This window comes from Tamandua tetradactyla, chromosome 8, assembly GCF_023851605.1.
Source record: "Tamandua tetradactyla isolate mTamTet1 chromosome 8, mTamTet1.pri, whole genome shotgun sequence".
Taxonomy (NCBI): domain Eukaryota; kingdom Metazoa; phylum Chordata; class Mammalia; order Pilosa; family Myrmecophagidae; genus Tamandua; species Tamandua tetradactyla.
The window spans coordinates 22,696,381-22,713,346 of record NC_135334.1 but is presented as its reverse complement, the minus strand read 5'-3'; the positions used below and the strand labels follow the sequence as shown (position 1 = coordinate 22,713,346).

The following is a 16,966-nucleotide window of genomic DNA, read 5'->3' as shown; positions in this document are numbered from 1 at the left end:
AAAGATGCCAATCTTCCCGGGTGGTTATAAGGATGAAATGAGACCATGTTTGGGTATCATTCAGGATAGTAATACCAGCTACCATAACAAAACTTCCCAAATTCCCAGGGCTATTTACAACCAGGGCTCACTTCTCACTCAAGGCAAGATGCAGATTGGGTACACATGATTCAGGAATCCAAGCTCCTTCCATCTGCTTAGAGTCTTCCACTGGCTGACAGAACAGTAAAGACAGAATGAGAGGCCAGGCCTGACAATGGCACCCATCAATTCAACTTTACATTGGCCAAAACCCAGTCACATAGTTTCACCTAACTATAAGGAAGGCTGGGAAATGTAGTTGCTCTGTGAGTCCAGGAAAAGGAAATGGGATTGCTAAGCATTCAGCCAGCCACTTCCATGATACGTACAATATTTAACGGAGTGCCTGGAACATAGTAAGAGCTCAATAAACAGAAGATACCATTATAATTACCATCACGCCTGCTCCAATACTGGTGTGAATATCAGAAAGCACAGACCCTTAGGGTGGACTTTTCAGAAACTGGAAATGAATAAATGAATACAAAGCAAACCAAATAAATGACTTTCTATATTTAAAAGATGGTATGGCGATCCTATGCCTGCCATAACTCCTGTTTGGGATGCTTTCTATGAGACGGCAGGTTGATTGGAATAGCCTGTGTTTAAATGCCGACTCTGTCCTGAGCAAGATATTAACCCGTCAGCTATGGCAAGTTTCCTCTTCTCTAAAATACAGATGTTAATTTACTCACTTTATAGGGTTCTTCAAAAATGCCATCTTTCCTCATCTCAAAGCACACACTTCCCCCAGTCTAGAATACTCTCCCTATTCACTCTTCATCTAGCTGCCTCCTACTCATCCCTCAAGTTTCAGCTTAGATGTCACCTCCTCCAGGAAGCCTTCCCTATCCTCTACCCCAAATATGTTTGAGTGTCTTTGCCCTGTGCCCTAACATTTGCCTAATTTCCCTTACCAGAGCACTTACCACAACATATTAAAATCTCTGTTCATTTTCTGTCTCTACCTAGATCGTAGGTTTCTTGGGGAAGGGACCTTGTTTTGTGCACCATTTTGTCCCCAGCGTCAGTACAGTGTCCAGCCCAAAGAGTGTGTAGTAAATGTTTGTCAAATGAATGAAGTGTTCTGAAGCTCCTTTAAATTGGTTATGTAATGAGATTTTCCAACTCTTACAACACAACAAAAAATAGAAAGTAAAGATAAGTTCAGAAAGAAAAATCACAGTGAACTCCTTCCTTAAAAGGCCAATGGGAACTAAGAAGTCATTTCAGAAGGGAACCACACCCCTTGGGTCATGCCTGGGTACTCTTGAGCAGTTTGCCACTCTTAATCGCTCAGTTGAGTAATGGAGAGTGCAAAAAACAACCTCACACATTCAAAGGCCTGGGGCTCTCGCTCCCAGCTGGTCTGAGGATGTGGGGAGAAGAGCTGTCCACCGAGGGTGGCCCTGACTGTCCATGTAGCCTGTTGGGCCTGTGGACACCTCTGACCACCAGCCATCTGGCTGGGACAGCCCTGACCATCACTGACTATCATCAGAGAATGAGGTCTTTCCAGGCCCAAGGCAGACCCTGGGATATAGGACAGGAACCCCCAACTCCCACTCCCAGGCAACTTGGCACCCTCTTGGCTGTGCCAAGAGGGCAGACTATGGGGCAGAGAGGCTGCCACCTGGAAAAACACCTAAACAGGGTTCACATCTCCATAAGCCACGGGGCTTGTGCCTTCCTGACCCCCACACATGCTCACAGTGCTAGTGCCATATGCACCCCAAAGCCACAAAGGATGAGGTCTGCAGTGTGGGCAGCGCCAGGGAAATTTCTCAGGAGCGGGGCAAGCCTGGTGACCCCAACCCAGGTCCAGAAATGTACTGTGCCCCCCTTTGGATTCTGGGCCTGCTGAGGACAAGGGCAGGACATGAGAGACCTGGAGCTCTGGAGCACACATGGGTCCAAGCACATAGAGACTCATGGGCACTGCTCACTGCCACAATCTAACCCGAACTCAAACAAACAGATCCATCACTGTAAATGCCAATGAGAGCAAACACAGGCATGCACACGCACACACACACACACACACACACACACACACACACACACAGGCATGCCAAAGCAGGCATCACCCTCCAATAAATAAGAGAGGCAGACAAAGTTTACTGCCCATGCCCTCACATCTTTGGTGCAAAGTCTCCAATGAGTCAAGTTACACAGATGTCTGAATGACTGATCCAGTCCGTTACCCAATCCTCCAGCAATACACATTAACCCAAAGGAAAAACAGCTTCTAAAAGTGAGATTTCAGGCATGCAAACCAAAAGGGGCTGGGGGATGTCTTGGGCTCCCCTCCAAAAATATTAGCCAGGTATGAGCTTGCCTATTACACCTTTGGTTGAATGCAGATTCTGCATGGAGCTACCTGTGCAACGCCACATGTGCCCTCGCTCACATCGCCAGCTCCGCGCCTGGGGCTTTCTAAGCGCGCCGGCGGCCACAGCTCCTGCCGCTACCTAACCCGGCTAGTCCCGTGAAATAGGCGCGACAGCCCCACCTCACCCTCCACACCCAGGGGGCGGAGTTGTTCCTTGTCAGCTGCCTCCCATGCCCCCACCCCTCCCTGGCACGCGCACACACACCCACACACACAAACACAAACACACCGTCGGCCGCCCGGACTGTTTTAACTCGATTGCACTGGGAGGCAAGAGGGCTAGAGCCGGGAAAGCCCTGGTCGCAGCCCCGCGCCCAATCCGGGGCAGAACCGTGTCCGCCCAGCGCGGATCGCTCCGGGCCGCGGGGTCAGCGCTCAACTTCCGACGCCCAACCCCCGAGCCGCTAGCAGTGCCCGAAACTACCCTCGGGGGCGGGGCGGGTGTGGGTCCTGCCCCCATAGGTCCCCTCCCCGTGACATCAGCCTCACGGGGCGGGCGGGGCCGAGAAGCAAACCCTAGGGGTTTCAGTCCTAGCGCAGCCGAGCAGCGGCCGGAGGCGCGCGGCACGGTTCCAGCTCCGCGCCCGGACGATGTTGCTCCCCCAGAATGCTCCACATTCAGCTGGTGGTGCTGTCGGCGGCGCTCCTCAGCCTGTGCCTCGGCTCGGGAGTTCCAGGTAAGATGCGGGACCCCGGCCCTGCCCTGCTGAGCTGTGCGGTGGCCGGACCCAACTCCGATGGTGGCCCCCGCTCGCTTCCTCCCACGGAGAACCCCAACCGGCCCACCCTCCTTGCCCAGGTCATCCCGTCAAGCCTGGGTCTCGGAAGGCTATTGCCCTGACCCATCTCTTGTTGAAGTCAAAAAGCTGATCGGTGTGGAGAAAAGATGGGGGAAGAGTGAAAAATGGGAAATCCTCCCCTTGCAAAATCACCCCGCTCCGGTCGAGCCATAAATTTAGCCCTCGCTTTTTTTTCTTTTTTTTTTTTTTTTTTTTTTTTGTCGTTCTGGTCTCTTGTCTCTTGTCCCTTTGTGGAATGACTTCGATCCGAATCTGCCTCTACTTTCCTTACCCGGCCAGTCAGTCTATTTCTGCCCCTGTCCCATCTCACCACCGTCCCTGGGTCTTTCCCCCCAACCTCACGGTCACTTCCATCAGATCCTACCTGCTCCGTTTCTTAGCCCCCATCTCACTCCCACTGCTGCCTGCCTCCCACCTTCCTTACACCAGTCCTCATCCGAGGCTCCCGGTGCAGCCTGTACTCCTGGAAAACTTTTACAAATTAAAAAGTCAGTCCTGGAGAGGGAGAGAAGGGAAAGGCTGGAGTTGGAAGGATAAGGACAGGGACAGGGAGAGCAGGGGCCGAAATGACGCCAAAATACAGAGTAAAGCAAGCAGTCAGTATTCACGTGATCCCGAGCTGAGCTGCTGATGTGTAGATCAGACACCACAAAGGTTAGTTGTATTTATCACTTTTCGTTAATGTTTTGAAATCGAGACACAAACTTGAGGATCAAAGACGGTATAAGAAAGAAAGCAAGAGGCAGGGACGGAAGTATTTTCCAAATGAGAATGACAGAGTCAGAAAAAGGAAGTATTGTTAGAGAGATCAGGAGAAGTTGAAGAACAAGTGAAAGAGTGCTGTGGCTAACAAATTGACAGATATTCACGGAGAAAAGGGAAATTAACTGAATATTGACCTGACATGTGCTTCATTCCATTTAATGGGCAAGAATCTTAAAATAGATATATTTATCACATTCTTACAAATGAGGGAACAAGTTCAGCAAGGTTAAATCATTTGCCCAAAATCTCAATGGCAAATGCCTGTTTGAGATTCCTAAAGTTGGTATTTCCCATGGTGAATGATATGTTGTTTGGGCTGGGGGAAAGGATTGGTATTGAATATTTCAACTTGGAGCCACGGGTGCTAGCTCTTTATGAACGTGTCTTCAGCCCAGTCTAGAAACAGAGCTGGTTCAGTCTGTCTTTCCTCACCCAGTCTGAAACCGGGCATCTGGCTATAGGCAGAGCCTTTCTAAGAGCTAGGGAGTGGGGTAAGCATTCAGCTTAGGGGAGCCCCAAAGACGCATGAAGAGAAACAGGCAGATGGCATCACGCAGGATGTTTGCTTAAAAAACCCCAGAGAGTTGGCCTGGGGCTGGAGTCAGAGCTGGGGCCAGGGTGGGAAGCAAGCCTGGAGGTGAGGGCCAGGCAGAGCCAGGGACTAGCTCACTGGAGAGTTTACTGCCCCCTACTTTAGCCCTCAGTCTCCTCCTTCTCTCTTGGGGCTCACCAGAGTCAGCTTGACTCTTCTCAGCCACCACTTCTGCTTCTGATCACAGCATCAGAGGCTAGGCCTGGCAGTGGCACCCATCAATTCAGCTTTACAGGGACAGTGACCTGAGGACCTAACACTAGTTTGGAATCAGACTCATCTAGATTTGAGTCCCTGCTCTGTCTCTTACGAGCTCCACTGGCCTTGGGCAGGTCGCTTGACCTGAGCTACCATTTCTTCTTCAGTAAAATTGGAGCAACCAATGCCTACCTTGTAGGGCTATTGTGATAAATTCAATGTAATGTTCTTAGCACGGTGCTCAGCTTATGGAAAAGTCCCCAGTAATTGGTAGCTGTTATAATCCTTGCCGCCATCACCATCATCATTCTCGTCCCTGGGGGGTGGCTGGGAAACGCTGGGTGCTGCTAACTCTGGTACTGACACTCCTCTCTCCTGGAACAGAACTGCCCAGCCCTCCATCTGTGTGGTTTGAAGCAAAATTTTTCCACCACATCCTCCATTGGACACCTATCCCAAATCAGTCCCAAAGCATCTACTATGAAGTGGAGCTCCTAAAGTAAGGAAAATGGAAGGTGAAAGAAGGAGGGAGGTGGGTGAGGGAGTGGGCAGGTCCATCCACATCTACCCCCCACCCCCCAGGCACTGAGTAGATACCTGTTTTCTTATGGAAGTGAGACTGGGAGGGACCATGACACCTGTCTATCAGTCAGCAAGTGCTGATTGAGCCCCCAGATGTGCCCAGCGGGCTGGGGGTTCTGGAGTGAGGAAGCCAGGGCATCACCTTTGCCCTCAAGGTTTTCCAGTTACACAATTAAGAACAGGAAAGGCATCCACAGTAGAAAAGACTAAGGAAACCCTAATGACTGCAGATATGGCTGAGAGAAGGGAGAGATTAAGTTGTATTGCAGGAAGTAACAAAGCTTCCTGGAGCAGGGACTTGAGCTCATCGTATTCTGAGTCTTTTAGGTTTTAGGCCACAGGGAAATTGATAGAGGATTTCAGAACCAAAGGTGACCCCTTTGCAAGCAGGTGTCCTGGACTAGGAGAGACACTCTCAGGGCTGCACCAGTTTCATCATGGGGCTCTCTCTCCCCTGGCCTCTGGCTTCCTTCTAAAGGGGTAGGTATGAGCGCAAGCTCCCCTACAAGTGTCCACCCTGATCTCTCCCCAGTTATGGAGTAGGGCCCTGGAAGGCCATCCCCACCTGCAACCAGACCCAGACACTGTCCTGTGACCTTACCATGATGACCTTGGAACTGTACCACAACAATGGTTACCGGGCCAAAGTCCGGGCAGTGGATGGCAGCCGGCGCTCCAACTGGACCACCACCAGTACCCGCTTCTCCATGGACGAAGGTGCTTTTCCTTCCCCGGGTGTAGCACGTGCCTTTGGGGACATCTTCTGGCCAGAAGCTCTAGTCTAGAGAGCTTTTATCTGTGTTCTCAAAGCACCCCATGTCGGCCAGGCTTCCTGGCTGGGGACCTGCGTCAGGCCTTCAGAGAAGGTTTAGATGAAAATAGGCAAAGTCATAGGCCTATTTTGCCAGATAGGCAAAAAGGAACTAGAGTTGTTTATCCTGCAGAAGAATGGGAAGAGAGAGGCTGAGTCAGAGGGCCAGGCCCGTGGGCTTGCAGGATTTGGGGAGGGGAAGTGAATCTGTAAGCATCCAGCACAAGGCAGGAAGCAAAAGGCAGGACTTGGCATCAGACCCTCCTACTTTTAGGGATGAACTTCCAGGGTTGGGGTGTGAGACATCTCAACAGGGAGGTACGATTATTCTGAAGAAAAGTCTAGAATTCCTCTCTGGAGAAGTAAAACAAAAGGATAAGCCCAAACCTTACTGGGATTTTTGCAGTCCTCAAATGGGGATGGAGCACACTCTGTGTGGGGGGCGAGCCTGCTCTGAAGGGTTGAGTCAGAGCCTGAGACCTGGGAGGTCCTCAGCTCCCCAATGCTCATCCTCAGACCAGTGCCCAGCTAGCTGCAGAAATGTCACCTGGGCAGAGTATTTCAAATGTATGTGTCCAGGGCCCAGCCTCAGAAACTCGCTCTCCCTAGGTCTTGAATGGGCCTGACACATCCGTTTTTAACATGCTGTCCAGGAAACCTTAATGCTCTGCTGGTTGGGAAACTCTGGCCCAGGTTTTAGGGTGAGGGTACAGCTTGATGCACATCATGGGAAGGATGGCACACCTACGCCCTCCCAGCTTGAGGACCTTATGATGTTGCCTCCCCCATTCAGTGACCCTGACAGTCGGCAGCTTGAAGTTAGAAAGGGACAGCGGCTCCATCCACGGGATGATCCAGCCCCCCAGGCCCAAGATGGCACCCGCAGGCGATATGTATGAACACATCTTTGAAAACTTCCGAGAATATGAGATCGCTATTCGCAAAGTGCCAGGAAACTACACGGTATGGGGCTCCCAGAGGCCGTGGGGCCATGGCTCCTGGGCTTCCCTGTGTGTGCTAGAAGCCTTTCGTGTACCCCAGGGAGACTTTGCTGGCAGAGTAAAGGGAGGTCCTGGGGGCACTAGGGCATGGGGAGCCGACGGGAGCTGAACCGACCTTAGCTCTTTCCATTCAGCCCCCATGCCCATACTCCTATGGCATGTGGGGAAGGCGTTGCTGTTTGCAGGGTGCTCACGAGACCTTCTATAGCTATTATCTCTGGTCTCCTTGCACTTAGGTATGTTATTTCCTTTTGTAGTTGAGAAAATGAGAGGCTATGCAACCTGCCTGTGGACATCCCTGCAAATGGGAGATCTGGAATCTGAACCCAAGGCTGTGTGTTTGCAAAATCTGTCTTCTTTCCTCACCAGCATTTGATTCCATCCCCCTCTGGGAAAGTCCTTCACGTCTATGAAATACTCCTTTTCTCTTTCAATGCAAAATAACTAAGGGCAATTTCAGAGATTTTGAGGTGTGAGAATAGTCACAGGGTTTGCTATCTTAGAAAAAAAAAGAAGGTGGACGCCTGGGAGTTGACGGGGTTGGGTATTGGCCTAGATCCTCTCTGAAGGCCCCTCCAACCCTTGGCTTCTAGGGTGCCGTGAAATAAAGGCATTTTGTTTATTACTATTATTGTTTTTTCATTTTAGTCCACAAACAAGAAGGTAAAGCATGAAACTTTCAGCCTCCCAATCCCTGGAGAGGTGGGAGAGTTCTGTGTCAAGGTGAAGCCGTCTGTGAGCTCCCGAATCAACAAGGGTCTGTGGTCCCAGGAGGAGTGCATCACCCTCACCCAGCAGTGTAAGTCCAGTGAGGGCAATGTCGGGAGGGAATGGGGCCAGAACGAGCCTCCCGCCATCCGACAAGCCACCACCCTACAGAGAGGTCCTCGTTATTCCCATTTTAGAGTTGAGGAAACTGAGGCTCCGTGTGTACAGTGTCGCACAGCAAGGACATGTTGGCAAAGCCAGGCCTCCTGGTTCTCTGGGTGCTTTCATTTGGACAGCTGTGCTTCCCAGGACCACCATTACCCCCTAGTTGAAATCCCATCTTCACCACTTACAAGGTATATGCCTTGGGCAAGCTACTTGACTCCTTTGTGCCTCTGCAAAAATGGGGATGGTGACAGTACTTGCCTCATCAAGTTGTTATAAGGAACCAATGAAATCAGTAAAGTGCTTGGTGTATATTCACAACCAATGTATGAGGTAGGTGCTCTTCTTTTTCCCATTTTATAAATGAAGAAACCGAGGCTCAGGGAGGTTAGGTAGCTTGTCCACAGTCCCACAGCTGGTAAGTGGTAAAGCTGGAATTTGAACCGAGGTCTGGCTGCCCCCTCAGTATTTCCGTTCTTACTTTGCCATAATGTACGACCTCCCTGCTCTGCTCTATTGCAAGTCATGTGTGGAAAGCTGGGAGCAGAGTCAGTTGTCTAATGAGGGATTCTTTGGAGGCAGTGTTTGGAAGGCCAGGCAAGGATTCCCAAGATCCCAGGCACATCTAGACGTGTGACCTAGACATAGCCTGTGGGGGTTGCCTAGAACCACATTCACTGCCCAGGGGCCGGGCCACAAATGCATCTCTCTGGGCCTGCAGATTTCACCGCCACCAATCTTGGAGTCTTCTTCGTCTTTGTCCTGTCCCTCTGCGGAGCTCTGGCCTACTGCCTGTCCCTCCAGCTGTACGTGCGGCGCCGGAAGAAGCTGCCAGCCGTCCTGGTGAGTCCCACAGAGAGGCCACTGCCCCCTCCTTCCCAGCCATACCAGAGTCTTGGGAACGGAGGAAGTTCCTTCCCAGACAGTCCCTTCCCTCACGTCTCCTCCACTCTCAGCTCTGAGCTTATTCAGAGGACCTCCACCAAACACGGGGAGGACAAAGGGCGAAGTGGATAACCATCTAGAGAACATTGCCTTCTAGTAGCCTACATAAGACACGTACTGAATAATGACATCCCCCTCCCTGCCACACTTTATTTTGTTAGTATAGTCGATTTTCATTATTCGTGGGTGTTATGTTTTATAAGCTGTTGTGAGCCCTGAATTAACAAATACTGAACTGTTGCTCCCAGGGGAAGCGTTGCTCCATGTTTAAGTTCCTGTGAGCCTCAGATCACAATTTCATCAACCACCAATACATAGCCTTGTTTTATGTGGGTTTCTGTTTGAAGGCACCATGTTTAATATATCTTATTGGTTCCTTAACACTGAACTCATGACCAAGGGCCCTATAACCTATACCTGAACAAAGCTTGTCTAACACACGAATTTTCTTAGTAAGGTACATCTCAGCCTCCTTGTGCCTAAGGAACACTAGACGGCACTTCAGCACTACTCTTGGGGGACAGTTTATACAGCAAAATCACGAAGGAAAAACACAAAAATGCAGAAAACGTAGCACTAAATACATCACAGAAATGGCACTTGTTTACAGTATGAGAGCTGAAACAAGAAGAACAAGTGTCACTTTGCTCAGCCTCAGCTGGAAACATGCGTGTCAGACAGCTCAAATTTTCTTAACCACAAAAAAGCCACAAGTATTGACTTTGGGCTTACAAAGAAATGTTGGTGGAAACACAAATTTTCAAGTACAGAATCTGTGAGTGATGAGAATCAACTGTCTCTATTAATAACTGGCCATGGACACCAACCCTTTACATTAGTACCTATGAGATGGGTGCAATTATTATCCTCATTTCATAAGAGAGGAAACTGAGGCACAGAGACATTGATACATGCACAGGGTCACTCAGCCCACAAGAGTCAAGGATGGAGCCTTATTTTTCCCACCCCAACTGGTGATGAGTGCTCTGAGAGAGGGGCAGAACAAAGATGTGGAAGGGCTGGCCCCTGGGCTGCTGTCAGAGGGAGAGTGCAAGGTAGGGAGGTAGTGCTCCAGAGAAGGAGTTCAGAGAGGGGGTGAGGATTTCATACCTCTCAAGGTGTTTTCTCTTGCTACTTAATGCTGACATATGCCCCTAACTCTCTACTTGCAAGAATTGAGCAGCATTTTCAGAAGCTCAACCTGTCTCTGGCTGCATGAAAGGTGGCCCGCCACAACTCCCATAGGTGGCTTTACTATACGATGGCCCCAGCTCATTCAGAGAGGCTAGCAGCTGGAAGGGGACCTCCAGAGAGATCCTGGAAAAAATAAGAGGACAGACTCTGAAATTATTTGAAGTAGGAACTCCAGGATGCATGGAAAGGAAGATGGGAGGCACTGCCTGGCCTAATTAGGGTCTCTGTCCAGGCAAAATAGAGCTTATTCCCAGCTCTAGTATACTCTGGGTAGAGAAGTATGATGAGGATCCTGGAGACAGGCATCCCCTAGAGTCTCAGATGGTTATAAAGTTCTTCTTAGTGTCTAACTGATGTGGGTGCTCATTGTCCATTCTCTGTGCTCTGGGGAGATTCATTCCCTCGAACATGTATTCATTGGCCTGTATAGCAAGACACATACTCTGTGCAGGGCCCGGAGCTGGTGGTTTAGAGGTAAATGCCCCATGGGTTCTGTCTTCTGGAAAGGGAGACGAAAGCATGATAACTAGCTGGGGCGAGAGTGGTGCTGCTGCTGGGCTTAGGGGCAGTCTTAGCTGGGCGTCAGGAAAGGCATCGGAAAAGAGTAAGTAAGGTGACAGTTAAGTGATGGTTACTGAACACCTACTTCATGCAAAATGTCCAGAGGGAAGAAGCTGCTTCATGTGGCTCTTGGTCCCAAAGTGTTTTATTACGGGCTGGTGAGGGCAGCTGACAAGTAAACTAGGAACTTTTAATGCAAAGCACCATGAAACAGACATAGGTGCAAAGATGCCAAGGGAAATAGCAAGAAACTTCTAGTTTTTTGTTCCTTCTGTACGTTTGGATCACAGAATTGATTTATCCTTGAAGTTTTTTTTTTCCTTCTGGGAGACTGGTATAGCCTTGTTGCCTTCATGTGATGATGTTAGTCATGATGTATAACTTATAGCACACTGGCACACTCAGGAGCTCATCCCTATCCAGAAGCTGTTTGATCTCAACTTTGCACAGTCCAGTGAGATATATGTTATTTGATAGGCAAGGGATTTTAAATCAGGACAGTTGGATACGAATCCCAAGTTTGTTCTTTGCTGCCATGTGATTCTGGGCAAGTCTGTTCACTTCTCTGAGCTTCAGCTTTCTTCTCTAGGAAGTAGAGGTAATAGTACTGCCCTTACAGAAATGCAATTCAACCATTAATTGATTGATGGCTGCTATGTCCTAAGCACTGTTCTAAGTCCTTTACATGCATTAGCCACAACGTGAGGGGCAGGTACTGTCATTTCCATTTTACAGATGAGCATCTAAAGTACAGAGAGGTTTGGCTGAGGTCACAGCTGATAAGAGGCAGAGCTGGGATTGGAACCCATGTATCCTGGTTCCAAAGCAAATCACTGTAATCATCAAGCTATCTGATATAAATAGGAGCTCTACTTATAAGAGTTGACTTTTGAGTTATGTACCAAAGGAATGAGGGTAGATGTGCAAGAGTGAGTCAGTAAGTCAGTCAACAAACCTTGTAAGTGCCTGTTGTGTACCAGCTTACTTTGGGCACTGAAGACAAAGTAGTGAAAAGGACAAGATAGCTCCTGGCCTCAAGGAGCTTGTGTTCTATTGGGGATGGGGAGTGTGTGTTGGGAAGCAGAAGACAGAAAACAAGTAAATAAATAAAATAATCACAGGATCAAAGTGTTAGGAAAAATAAACTAGCTTTTTATGGAAGATGGCTAGAGTACTGTTTTAGCCAGCCTCAGGAAGGCCTCTCTGAGGAGGTGACATCTGAGCTGAGACCTAAACAATGAGAAGGACACAGCCATGCAAAGGATTGAGAGAAGAGTGTTCCAAGCAAAGAAAGTAGTGTGTGTAAAGGCCCTGAGACAGCACTGCATGTAATATGTTCCCAATGCAGAAAGAATGCCAGTGTAGCTGAGGCAGAGGAATGAGGAGTTAAGGGGTTAAGTGACTTCCTGGGGAACCTCAGCAATTAAGGGGGAGCAGGTCCTTGGCTGCTAGTACTGTGCTTGTTCCACCCTCCCACACCACCAGCCGCCTTGCATTTGTGCAGGACACAACTCAAAGAGTGGAAGAGTTATTTTGGTGTTGCATATCCAGCATTAAAAAAAAAAAGGAAGAAAGAAAGAAAATAGAGGGAAGGGGAGACAGGAGAATAGGATAGGTTAGAAAATATCATGGCATATGGAGTAATAATAGGTATTCTTTTGTGAAACTGGTTTCAGTTATTTATCTGTGGGTTGTGATATGAATCCTATTTCTTACTTTGATTCATAGTCGGAAAAGTTAGAAGCACACTTCTAGATAAGTTCAGCCTACTCTTAGGTTTGAAAAGTGCTGCCGATTGAGCCGCCTTCCCAACAGGCTCCCATTCTGTCAGTCCGTCTGGGCTCCAGGAATATAAACTTTTATGAATCTGGGCCAAACTGAGACTTGAATTAGGAGGAAAAATCTTTATTCTAAAGCAAAAATCAAAAGAGCAAGTTGCAGTGTCAGCCAGGTTCTGCCGTCCCCTCTGTTGAAGCAGTAGCCCTTCAAGCTCCCCTGTGGACCTGTGGCCTCACCTGGCCACACCGGAATGGGTCCCCACAGGTGCTGCTCTGCTTCTCTCACTCTGCCTGCTCCTTCCCAGGTCTTCAAGAAGCCCAGCCCCTTCAGCCTCGTCAGCCAGCTTCCCTGCCCAGAGACCCAGGACACCATCTACCACCTCGACGAGGAGGCCTTCCCAAATGTGTCTGCCGAGCTGAGGAACTCAGAACTGCATGGCAGCACGGACAGTGGCTTTGGCAGCGCCAAGCCATCCCTGCAGAATGAAGAGCCTCAGTTCCTCCTCCTTACCCCCCATCCCCAAGCCAGTGACACTCTAGAAAAGGGGAAGCCCTTGGAGCTAGAGGACAGCTGCAGTGGGGGCAGCAGCAATAGCACAGACAGTGGGATCTGCTTGCAGGAGCCCGGCCTGAGCCCTGGCACAGGGCCCAGCTGGGGACAACAGGTGGAGAGCGACAGCCGGAGTCGGGATGACAGCGGCCTCGGCCTAGTCCAGAACTCTGAGAGGCAGCCTGGGGACACAACGGGTGGCTCAGCCTTGAGCCACATCAGTCCCCTAAGGACTGAGCCACCTGGGGAAGAAGACCCAGCTGTGGTAGCATGCAGGGGCTACCTGAAGCAGACAAGATGCACAGATGAGAAGACAATCAAGGCAGGCTGCCCGGAGAAAGAGTCCTCTTTGGCAGATAGCCTTGACCTCAGTTTCAGGACATGCCTAGAAGCTGAAGCGGGTTGGCCCCCACCAGCCCTAGCCAAGGGCTATTTGAAACAAGACCCCTCAGGGCCCCCCACTGGACAGCGGAACCAACCAACTAAGGAATGGCCCCTCCTGGGCCTGCCCAGCTGTGGTGACCTGGGAATATCAGACTGGAACTTTGCCCATAATCTTTCCTCTGTGGACTGTGTGGCAGCCCCAGGTGGTCTCCTGGGCAGCTTTGACTCGGACCTATTGACCCTGCCACTCATCTCCAGCCTGCACTCAAATGAGTAACTCAGGCTAAGGGTTTCAATCATCCTGCTCCTCCCTTGCCTGACAAGGATTGTCCTTGGGGGAGGAAGAGGGGACCCCAAGGGGGCAGAAGTAAAACATGAGGCTGGGTTGGCTCATGGACTAGGGACAGGAGGTGGCTGCCACTAAACTGCTGGGTATGTGGGTGGCCTTGGTCTGTTCTGCTGAGCCGGTCCTTGCAGACTCAGGCTGAGCTGAAAAGGCAGGCAGAGACCTCCTCCCCACCCAGGGCTCATTCCTGCATTGTTTACTCAGGGAAACCATGGGATTTTCTGGAGTTGTGGTGAGGTTGCAAGCTAACATTGGTTTGGATCGCAGGCTGACCATGGGCCAGGGTGGAAGGCTTGGAGGTTGGAAGCTCTGGGGCCTTTCTGCTGCAGTCACTTCTAGGAGAAGAAGGAAGGAGTGGAGGCTGAGTTTGGGGTGGTTAGGCTGTCCATCAGCCTGGCCTGGGCATGTGGAGGAGCTCCCCACTGGCCTCCCTGGCAGAGAGGCTGTCACTGGAAGATTGTAAGGTGTGTTCCCCCCTGCTCAGGCAGGTGACAGGAGGGATAAAGGCGCGGAGACCTAGAGCTTCTGGCTCAGAGCCCAGCCCCTGATAAGACAGCTCTGGTGTCCACCTCCAGACATCTCCCTCTTGCCAGACAATCAAGCTGCATGCCCCTGGGCACCACTCACTGTCCCCACCATCCTGCTGACAGTGCAAAGAAACCATGGTGGTTTGTTGGTCAAACTCGGCCCTTCAGGCAGCCTCTGAGCTTGGATACCAGCTCTGGTTTGCCCAGAGATTCAGGGCTGGGACCCTGCTCTCTCCGTGTTCACAGAGGGCCTCAGTTTCTGCCATCTATGAAATAAGGACACTGTCCTAGGAGATTGTCCATGCTGTGTGTTAGCCAGACTGGCCCCTGGGGTGACCTTTCCAACCCTGCCTGGCTCTGGACTGAAAGTAAGTGGACTCTGCAACCATATCTGGGCAGAGCCAGCTCCTTTTTCATGCTAGGGCTGACAAAGTTAGCAGAAGTCCCTGCCACCACACCAGGGGAGCAATAGGCACTACTAGAAAGGGCCCTGGTTCCCCAGAATCAGTTTGGAATCTGTCCCAAACAAAGCCGATTCAGAGTTCGGGGGTAAGGAAGCTGGAAGAGGTGACAGACCTGGGGCCCTGCCTTTCTCTGTAGCATTCCAAGATCAGACATCCTAAGCCGGGGAAGCCAGCATGACCCCGTCCACTCTGCTCAAAAGGTCTCAGGTGCCAGTCTGATAACTGAACTCTCTCTCTTGCAGGAGGATTCCTCAGGGTTCCCTTCAAAGGTTTATTTATTTTGCTTATTTATTTATTGAAAGTACAACATATTATGGTGAAAGAATTTGGGTATTTGAGGAACTATCGAGTTCTGGTTCTGACTCTAGTGTTTACAGCTGGATGTCCTAAGGCAAGTCACTTTTCCTCTTTGGGCCTCAGTTTCCTCATCTGTGAAACTGGAAAACACTGCCTGCAGGTAGGAAAACACAGGTTGATAGGGCAGTGAGGTTCCATAAGAGAGGGGCTGTGGATGTGCCTTGAACCCAAAGCTGTGTAAATGATGCAATAAACTGCCAGGACTGCAAGGGTCTTGTGAAACTCGTCAGATCTGACAACACAGTAGCTGGTGGGGGACTCAGTGGTTGGTGACCAAGGATGACAATGAAGAGGATGAGGGATGCCAGCTTTAAAGAAGCCAGACTGAGGACTTAGACTCAAATCGGGAAGGCGGGGCTACGTGTCCTCATGCCGCCATTTATTGTCTGGGACCTTTGGGAAAATTATCTGCCCTCTCAAAGTTTCCATTTTCCCATCTGCAAAATGGGGATACACAACATGCCATGGGAGGTGTCATGAAGTTTGAAGGGGATCGTGCATGAAAGGTTGAACACGGGGCCCTGCTTGGTGGTGCACAATACCTGGTAGCTGTTGGTACTGCTAAGTCTGTAAGGGAAATGGACAGTTTTCTTGGAAATGGGTGAAAATGAAAGAGTAGTAGACGGTTTCTCTCCACACACCGAAAAAGAAACGGTGGAAACCTACAGCGCGACGTTTTGGACGTGACAGCGCCGTGGTTTGGAGGCCGAGTTCTGACAACTTGGCAAGAACAAGCTGTAAGCCCTTCCCTCTGGGGCCAGTGGGCGTGGCAGCTCCTTGGAGCCCCCACTTTCTCCGCAGGGCCTCGGGGCTGCGTCCCGGGGTTCTCATCTGCGCGGAAGCCCTCTGTGTTCTCTTCTAAAAGCAGCCTGCTGCTTCCACGAAAAGCCACACTGTGGGTTTGAATCTCGCACCACGCTCAGCCCAAAGGGTGGGGCAAACCCAGGGCCCGTGACCTGAGTCACCCACGAGCTTGATTCTTTATCCCAGCCTGGATCTCCTGAGGAGCTGGCTTAGGGACACCTCATCTCTCTTCCCCTGTATCTTCTCCGACCAATGAGGTTTTCACTCTGAGAAAATCCCCCACTTCTGGGGAAGCGGCGATTCTATCACGTTCGGAGAACTGGCCTGCCTTCACGCCATTTGAGAGCACCGCAGCCCTTTCCCCGGTGGTCTCCGGGCTGAGATTGGCCATAGATTTGGGGTTGGTCGCTCTGAGCTAGAAATGAGGCGTTGGAGGTGCAGTCTGCCCCCGGGAAAAGACCTCCGCAGCAGGTCTGCAAGAAAGCTGTCTCCTCCCAGGGTGAATATGAGGGTTCAGAGCAGGAGAGGGGGTGTGCCATGTCGGAGGAACTGGAGCCGACCTGGTTGGAAGAGGCTGAGTGAGGAGCAGCGTGGGTGGACAGAGGGGGGTCAGCCGGCCTGGCCCTGAGGGGTCGGCGACTCTTCTCTTCTGTCCACTGAGTGGGAGGACATGAGGTCCACCCTCTGCAGCCAGTGTCCGGGGGGACTAGAGAGGGTTCTTTTGAACCGTCTGGGTGGATGAGACAATCCAGGAGCTCGGGAATTTAGATTAAAATCCCCAACAGAAGGCCCCAGTTCTCAAACTGAGCACCCTCCTTCGAGGGCTTTTCCAGGCTGAGAAGTGTGTGATTCTTCGTTTCTGTGAGCTCACGGAACTTCCTCTTAGCGAGGAGAGAGGGGAACCGGGCTAACACTGACTGAAGAGGAAATTCTATTGAACTGTGCTTTCCCAACTTTGTAA

The 16,966-nt window shown here is 50.6% G+C and overlaps 1 protein-coding gene across 1 annotated transcript; it reads left to right on the top strand.

The window, feature by feature from the left end:
• The first annotated feature begins 3,000 nt into the window (after positions 1-3,000).
• On the top strand, positions 3,001-15,410 carry IL10RA (interleukin 10 receptor subunit alpha). The gene is made up of 7 exons (XM_077112779.1): positions 3,001-3,150; positions 5,213-5,327; positions 5,943-6,127; positions 7,015-7,184; positions 7,871-8,021; positions 8,817-8,938; positions 12,879-15,410. The coding sequence occupies exons 1-7, from the start codon at positions 3,081-3,083 to the stop codon at positions 13,782-13,784; spliced, it is 1,719 nt and encodes a 572-aa protein (XP_076968894.1). The 5' UTR covers positions 3,001-3,080; the 3' UTR covers positions 13,785-15,410.
• Positions 15,411-16,966: the final 1,556 nt, after the last annotated feature.

Coding starts and splice junctions, on each gene's coding strand:
- IL10RA (XM_077112779.1), top strand. CDS start 3,081: ATGCTCCACATTCAGCTGGTGGTGCTGTCGGCGGCGCTCCTCAGCCTG. Junction 3,151..5,212: donor CCTCGGCTCGGGAGTTCCAG/GTAAGATGCGGG, acceptor CTCCTGGAACAG/AACTGCCCAGCCCTCCATCT. Junction 8,939..12,878: donor AGAAGCTGCCAGCCGTCCTG/GTGAGTCCCACA, acceptor GCTCCTTCCCAG/GTCTTCAAGAAGCCCAGCCC.